At 45.4% G+C, this 8,700-nt stretch overlaps 1 protein-coding gene across 1 annotated transcript in view; it reads right to left on the reverse strand.

Annotated features, from left to right (window-relative positions):
* Positions 1-6,556, reverse strand: part of LOC6047830 (5'-3' exoribonuclease 2 homolog) — a 38,781-nt gene extending 32,225 nt beyond the window's left edge. The window contains 3 exon segments of the mRNA XM_038260886.1: positions 4,171-4,605; positions 4,608-6,105; positions 6,249-6,556. Coding sequence (XP_038116814.1) covers positions 4,171-4,605; positions 4,608-6,105; positions 6,249-6,323 — 2,008 coding nt within the window. The 5' untranslated portion in view covers positions 6,324-6,556.
* Between the last annotated feature and the right edge of the window lie 2,144 nt (positions 6,557-8,700).

Here is an 8,700-nt window from a genome sequence, read left to right on the forward strand (position 1 = left end):
TTACTGTAAATGACTGTAGAAAAGTCCTTCCTTTATCATCAATGTCGTCTGGGTAATCGTGATGAAAAATTACATTTATTCAGTATTTAAATACCTGGGTGATGAATAGAGAGAATGCGTAACGTGATTTTCGAATGATCCCACTTTGTTTACATCTACAAAGTAGGAGGCTGTTCAAGCTCAAGCATGACTTTTTTCTTACTGGTAAACGAGCTGTTTTATAATTAGTGTCAGTGGCTTTATTTTATCTTGTTTTTGACTTTTTTTGTTGGAAAATTGTGAATGTTTTCAAGTTTCAATCGATTAGGAGTTTTTCTTTTTTTACGGGTGACGAAGAACTGCGGCGAGAGTGTCATTCTGCGATGTCGCAGATAAATTCCCTGACTGATTTTGGAATCATGCAGCTTTTCCTGGTCCAGCGAAAAAACATCGCTAATTCTAGCGGAGCTGATCCAAAAAACAGAGAAGATTTTCAAGATTTTCTAAACCAGTAGGTTTTCAAACGGAATCAAACAATTAAAACAGCTTCTGGATGGAACGCATCGACTCCATAAACAATTTCAATTCATAATTATAAAAATCTCGCCTTCAACTTTCTCAAGATTTCTTGACTTTAACTCCAGGTCCTCAAAAGCCACATATTTTTATTCTGGCAAAAAAAAAACTACTTTTAATGATCGATGACAATACTTTCTACTTTTGGCGAACAGTAAATTGGTTCCACTTTGACAGTTCCAAATTGAGGCCGTTTTGCGAACCACTATCCAGCACCCAGTTAAATACCTGTGCGCGAGTGTTTTGGTGTGCTAATTAGAAAGACCTTCCCATAGCATCGTTGCTCGGAAGGCTCGCCGACGGGTCTGTTATGAAAGTCCTCCCCATAGCATCGTAGCTCGGGAGGCATCGAAAAGCCAATACCTTATCCTACTAACCCAAAAAAAATAATCACGTGATACTTGAAGGAGATGCTGTGGATTCAACGGTCTCAAGCGGTATCAACAAGTATATAGCGAAAAACTATGTGCTTGATGAGTCTGCAACTTCAACTATCGGACTAACATTCCTCCCTTTTGTTGAACTGCAGGCTTCTTGGGAGGGCGCCGGTATTGACTAACAAAGTAGGGATCTTCAGAGGTTAAACAGTGAACGGATGGTTGGCTCCCACTGATCATTTTTGATTCATTGTTTAACTTCAGCTGATCTGTCAATAACGGAGTAGCAGCTCATTGGCAGTCAACCATGCTCATGCTCATGCTCATGCTCATAAAAAGTTGATAAAAAAATCAGCAATTTTTTTCCATACATACCATACCATACCAATCAGCTTAGAACACCATACGCGGTGCCCGTGCTGTATCAAGAAGGTTGTTCCATGTTGCTCGGTTCTGGGCTGCAGCTCGTCAGTCTCCTAGGTTGCAGATCTTTCTTAGGTCCGCCTCGATCTGATTTCTCCATCGTGCACGCTGTGCTCCTGCTCTTCGGCCTGTGCCGCCATCGGGTCGCGCGCGGTCAAAGAGCATCCTGACAGGATGGTCTTCGTCCATCCTCGCGACATGGCCGGCCCACCTGAGCCTCCCGATTCTCGCCAGGGTAACGATTGTCGGTTCTCCCAGCAGCGCGTGCAGTTCGTGGTTCATGCGCCTTCGCCACTCGTTCTGAGCTGTACGTACTCCACCGTAGATCGTTCGCAGCACCTTCCGTTCGAAAACTCCAAGGGCTCGTTCGTCCTCTTGCCGCAGCGTCCAGGTCTCATGGCCATAGAGGGCAACCGGTCTAATCAGTGTCTTGTACAGGGTCAGCTTCGTGGCGCGTTGCACTCGGTCAGATGTCAAGGTTTTCCGTAATCCAAAGTAGGCGCGATTCGCGGAGTGGATACGAGTCCGGATCTCTAAGCTGGTGTCGTTGTCGGCCGTTACCAGCGATCCCAAGTACACGAATTCGCTCACCTCCTCCAGCACATCGCCATCCACAGCTAAAGGGGTGAGTCTTGGGGGGTCAACGTCCTTTGAGCCCCTCCCTTTCATGTACTTTGTTTTCGTCGTATTCATGGCCAATCCAATCCGTCTTGCTTGCGTCTTTAAGGCGATGTAAACCCTTTTCACCGTCTCTAGGTCTCTTGCTATAATGTCAATGTCGTCCATGTACCTACTTTTTTCTCAATATTCCTCAACAATACCTACAACTTTGCCGAAGACACCAAATTAATCAGAAAATTAATTCAAAAGTTACAGATATTCGAATATTTACGTACCATTTTTGTATGGACAGCTTCCAAAATTGTATGGAGACTTGTATGGGTGAACCAATCACACAAAATAGCTTATTTGGTCATAGGGAAGGCCCCCACAAAGTTTAAGCCAAATCAAAAAATACAAATTAAATCCATTTCCGGTTTTGGTAGAGAATTGCTCAAATGGCAAAAAAGTTGTAAGCAACTCGTTGCAAAACTTGATATTTTCAGCACTCACAGAAAACATCTTCTTTTTGCAAATTGTTGCATAAACTACTACTTCAGCGTCCTGCGGTAAAATTCAACATTTCAATATTGTTTTGGAGCTTGAAATTATCTTGACGGAAAATAACATTCTAGAGGAGAAACAAACGTTTAATTGAAAAAAAGCCAAAAAAGGTTAAAATCGCGTAAAATCTAGAGGAACAAGAAGGTGTGACAAGCTTGAGAAAACTTTGTTGATCCCACTTTGTTTACATCTACAAAGAAGGAGGCTGTTCAAGCACAAGCATGACTTTTTTTAACTGGTAAATGAGCTCTTTTATAATCACTGGAATGTGTTTTGTTTTTCCTAGCTTTTGGCTTTTTTGCTGTAAAATTGTGTGTTTTTTAAAGTTTCGATCGGTTAGAAGATGTTTTTCTTTTTTTTACGAATGACAACGAACTGCGGTGCAAGTGTCATTCTGCGATGTCGCAGATAAATTTCCTGGCTGATTTTGGAATCCTGCAGCTTTTTCTGGTCCAGCGAAAAAAAACATCATTAATTCTAGCGAAGCTGATCCAACAAGCAGAGAAGATTTTCACTAAACCAGTTGGTTTTCAAATGAAATCAAACAATTAAGACAGCTTCTGGATGGATATAACCGCATCGACTCCATAAACAATTTCCATTCATAGTTATGAAAAAATCACAATCTCGCCTTCTACTTTCTTAAGATTTCTTGACTCCAACTCCAGGTCGTCAAAAGCCAAAAAAAAAATTCATTTTTGCAAAAAAAAAACAAAACAATTTTTAATGATCGATAACAATACTCCCTACTTTTGGCGAACAGTAAATTGGTTCCACTTTGACAGTTCAAAATTGAGGCCGTTTTGCGAACCACTATCCAGCACCCAGATACTACACTGCCGCTCGAATCAAGTCAGTCCCATATATAATTTTGTCAATTTTGAGGTAATGATACAGTTTGGTTTGAAATCATGTGAACTATCAGAAAATTCAAAAAAAATCAGTGCTAAGTTCCAGAAATACGAAGAAAATCCACTTTTTCGTGAACATACATCTAATTTATATTAGTTATGGAATTTGTTACCAGTAAATTCTCATCTGGATTGTGAGTCCCACACCCTTGCGAGCAACCTGCGCTAACTAACAACATCTCCCCTAGTAGATCTACAAACTGACATGGCGGGCGCCGTTGGTGGCCAACGACGTTACCTATTCGCACCACCTCTAGTTTCGATGGTCTTGATGTTTTATCTTTCCATTCTGTTGAAGCGTGTGACCGGTTGTGCTGATAGGCAACGGAGAATGACAACCATGGGTGGTCTCTCATGCTCAAGCTCAAATAAACCACTTTGATTCGTTTCAAAACTGTTTTGTGGTTTCATTTTAAGAAATTCCCCCTGGACCGTTTATGAGTTTATGAGGCACAATTTGTAGAAGAATGAAAAAATAATGATTTTTTTTCAAGCAATTGGCGTGTATCGTTCTTTTCGTGCCTCCCGGGTCTCCATTTCCAAGAAATGCTTCAGATCTCCGAGGTTCGTGACGATAAAGTGCAAACGGCTTCCGGATCGGCCAGAAACCGAACATTTCCAGTTGAGTGTTAGCAATAGAAAGAATCTCAGACTCCCCAATCATAGTCTTCTATAACGTGATCTATTTGAAATTGATAATTCAGAATAGACAAAACCAAGAAAAAAAAAACTCTACTCACGTTCCTCCTGCGTCAGCTCCGGCACCTTCGGATCGGTCGCCTTGAACAGCCGCTTCTCGTCGACAAACGGCAGCAGCGCGACGCCCTGCCACGCAAACTTCTTCCCGTTCAAATCGATGTGGAAATCGATCGGATAAAAGTCGATGATCGGCGACTTGGGGTCCACCATCAGCTCGGCAAACGCCGGCGGCACGTGACTCCGACTCGCCGCGGGGAACACCCCCATCAGCTGCTGGAGCGGTTTGAACGGGGTTCCGCGGTCAAAGTGCTTGTTGACGTTCTGCAGGGTGCGGAAATCGGACGCGAATGGGGCGTAGTGGTACGGGAAGTACCACTCCCAGCTGGCGCAACCTTGGTAGTAGTACTTGAGGACCCAGCAGAGTCCGCGGACGTACTCCCAGGCTACGGTTTGGCGGAACTTCATGTTGGTGGGAGCACGTCGAACTTGGACTCGTAGTAGCGATCTTTGAAGCCGTCTTCCCAGAGGCGGACTTCGTCGGGGGTTTCCGGTTCTTCTTCGGCGGCTGCGTGCGAGATTGGCTCGTCGGCCTTGCGTTTCTGGCCGCGACGCTGGTTGTCCTGGTTGGAGTCTTGCTGGTTGCGGTTGTTGCCTCCCATGCGGAAGTTGGCCGCCTCCTGGCGTGGGTTCACGATGGCCTGCGGGGTTTGACCGCGGCCGAGCGGAGTCGGCGCAAACTGCGAGTTGTGCATCTGATCAAATTTGGGGCGCTGCTCGCGTTCCTTTTGCATCTTCATACGTTTGTTGCGCTCCTTGAACCGATCTTCGGTCACCTTTCGGTTGCGGAAGATTTCGTCCTCGGCGTAGCCCAAATCCGTCATGATCAGCTCGACGCGATCGAGCGTTACGTCACCGGAGTCCGTCAGATAGCCCTTCGTCTTGTACACACACTTTTTGTACAGCGTGACCAGCCGATCAATCGCGTTCTCCCGAATCTCCAGACTCGGCAAGTGCGGCAAAAAGTCATTTCCCACGAAGAAGCACATAAACACCCAATCGTCAATGACGCGCTCAAAGTCGTACGTAAACGGCAGGTTCGGCATGTCCAGCTCCTTCGCCAGGTACTCCTTCAGCACGTTCAACCGCACAAAGATGAACTGCGTCTCCTTGCCCGGAGGTGGCGGTGACCGTTCGCAGTCCCGTGCCGACTTCAACCCCGCGCAGTCCTTCATCTCGTGGCCCATCTGCTGGCAGATGTCGCACGGCCGCTCCTTGTTCGGCAGAAACTCCTCCCGGATGATGGTAAAGTGCGTCTCGTGCGTCGCCAGGCCCAACATGATCAGATCGGCGTCTGCGCCACACAGGACGTGGTGCGTGTTCGGGTCGTGGTCGGGCTGGGCGCGCTGCTTCCGGATGTAGTCCATGATCTTGTGCTCGCCCTCACCCGGCACGTTCGCGTCCGACAGGATGACCTTCAACCCCTTCCACCCGGGATTGTTGTTCATCCGATCGTGCACGTAGTACTGCAGACACTTGCTCAACCGGTCCATAAACGGCGTCCCGGGCGTAATGCAGTTCGAATCAAAGTGCGCTCCCTTTTCCTTCTCCGGCGGCAAGATGCACCCCTTCGCGGCCAACTCCTCCCGGATCTTGGCAATTTCCGTTGCCTTTTCCGCCGCCTCCTTCGACGCCCGGAACCGTCGCGAGCGCTGCTGGTTCATCTTGGCGCGCGGCGCCACCCCGTCAATCGCCATGTACAGGACCTGCCGCGGACGGACAATGTTCATCAGCCGGTCGATGCACTCGAAGATGGCCACCATCATTTCGTCCTCGTTCCGCGGCGCCGGTTTGTCCTCCGGATGTGTACACGGATGAATGATCCCGTTCATGTCCAGATACAGATTGTCAAACTCCACCTTATTAGGGTTCGGTTTGGTCATGTCGTCGTACAGGACGTTGCCATCGTCGTCGGTGTTCTGGAACGGATCAAAACAAACAGCTTTTAGAGGTTATGTTTGTTTGGAAAACATCCTATTGGAATCGACCACAAAATTAAAGCGTAAACCCACCATTTCGTCCCACCGCCCCTCCAAAAATTTTAATGTCCACTTTTAATTACCTTCTGCTCCACGCACTCAACGATAACGCTGGGATATTTGCGCGATAACCAGCGGAAAAATGCTGGTACTCCCATGCTGCTGCTGCTCCCGGTTCCGGTGGTCCGTTCTTCCCGCCCGTACTACAACCTGGGTCTACACTACACAAGCCACTCAAGATGCCTAAGTTCCGCGGCGGAACACAAACCCGAATTTTTCCCCCGGAACAAAACAAAACTCGCAGACCCTTCGAAAATGGCAGCGCGAAAAGTGAAATCCGTCGTCGACAGTCGCAGAAGCGAGAGCGCGAGCTGTCAAACGCGCGCGAGTGCGGTGACACGCTTAATCGAGGTAAATTAGAAGTTATTCAAACAATAATTCAAAAAGCACTTGCTTCGGATGAGCGTGTAAATTACTGTGCGCAAAGCAGAATTCATCTTCAATGGCAACATTTTGTTCTTGACGAAGGACTACGTTTTTAGCATCCATGGACCATTTTTTTTATTCTTTGTCCTCTATCTTAACCTATACCCTAACTGGCTCAATCGGCCTTGCCATCACGGAGCCGTGCGTCTATTTATAGATCCGAGATCTATTGTTCTTCGTTTTGATGGATGTTGATGATCTCCTGGGGGTCTTGTTGGAAGAGTCTTCCTTCCTTCCTCCACGCGTTGCGGTGTGGTTGGTTGGTCATCTTCCCGTCCATTCCCCACTCACCCACCGCTAGTTGTTGTAGTGGGGGGAGCGGCATGTGTGTGTGTGTGGTAATTAATTACCGTGTATCTGATGCTCCCAGAGGGAACAGGGGGTTCAAGTTGCCACCGAAAAATCGTTGGGGAGGTGATCGGGCGGGATACGATCCCTGATCGTCTGCTTGAAAGGCAGATCGCTTAACCATTCGGCTAAGTACCCGGACGATGGACCATTTTATTATTGTATATTTTTTTTAAACTCCAGAATCTTGGTCGAAACGGAGTAAAAAGTCGAAGTTGTCGTTAATGCTGTTGGCCCACGTATCGCCAACTATTGCTAGTACCAACCAGCAACCTTTGGATTGTGAGTTCACTGCACTGTCCGATTAATCCACCCTGGCGGGACCGAAACGAAATAAACCTAAGTGAAAATAAACTTGACAATAATCATACAAATATCTATTTTCTCACCGAAAAATTCAATAATAATCTGATATTTGACAAATTCTTAAATTTTGAAATTTTTTAACTCCACATTTATTTTCTGTAATTGGGTCCTAAAATGAAGCTTGGATTGCTGATATTATTGTTTACAGCGATAAAGCTTATTTTTATGAGTACATTGACCCTTTGTACGACCACAAAGAGTTTAAAATGGATTTTTAAATCAATTTTGAAAAAATAACTTCGACTTCTTGACCAGGGGGGCGACATCTATATCTCACTACAGGCAGCTCGCCCGTAGCCAACACAAGCTGTCAACTTCGGCACCAGAACGAAAGGGAAATGTCAACTTCGGCTCCAGCACAAAAGAACAGCTGTTCGTTACGGAACCAAAACAAAGCAACTGCGCACTGTAAAAAAAGTACATAAACGGCAGGCATAAAATGGAAATAAAGTAATTATTGTTTTTATGTAAAATTTTACCGCAATGTACGTTTAAAAGTTAGTGTATGTTTGTGAGGTGAGTTTTATCAATTTATTTGCAAAATAAAGTTCTAAAGATGGGATGATTAAGCACACATCGGGCCGATGACCTCATTTAAAGTTGTACTTTTATCACATGAAACGTTTAACTTAACTACAGTGTAATTTGACTTTTACTACAGTAATTCTTATAACAAAAATTGAATTATTAAAAAAAGAAATATTTTTGTTTTCACTGTGCACAGTTTGCGCGCGTTATCAATCTCAATCACCCAAGATGGCGGTCTTTAGCATCCCCCTGTTCTTGACAGAAAAGCTCCTACTTGACAGCTCGTTCCAAGGGGACCATAGTTGATCCATCGAAAAAATGTTGTCTTGTATTTTTTTATTTTTTTTTTTTTTTGCTTTAAAATGAAAAAAAGTGATCAGAAATGGTTTTTAATCGTGTTTTTTACCGTTTTTTTTTTTTTTGTTGCCCAATGGGCATTGGGTTAAGTTCACTGCGACCACCTGAGAAGGCTATCTTTTGTGATGTACCCTAGTTACTGTCCATACTACAAATTACTCGTATCCATTGGATCGAAAGACGAGGGGTTATTTTGCAGACATGGTTTATCCCAATTCGGCGCAATACAGTCGATGAACTGTATGACCTTCTTGGGATGGGTGTGGTGCCATACATCGTACGGCGTAAGAAGGTGCGATCCAAAGAACCGCAGCCTTCGAGACACAAGTGCTCCGCAGAAGCAGAGTAAATGTGCCGAGCTTTCCAGCTCAGTTAAACAAAAACGACAGAGGTTGTTAGGCCACCTGCCGATTTTGTGCAGGTGATATCTGGCAGGACAATGTCCTGTTA

This window comes from Culex quinquefasciatus, chromosome 1, assembly GCF_015732765.1.
Source record: "Culex quinquefasciatus strain JHB chromosome 1, VPISU_Cqui_1.0_pri_paternal, whole genome shotgun sequence".
In the NCBI taxonomy this organism is placed as follows: Eukaryota; Metazoa; Arthropoda; class Insecta; order Diptera; family Culicidae; genus Culex; species Culex quinquefasciatus.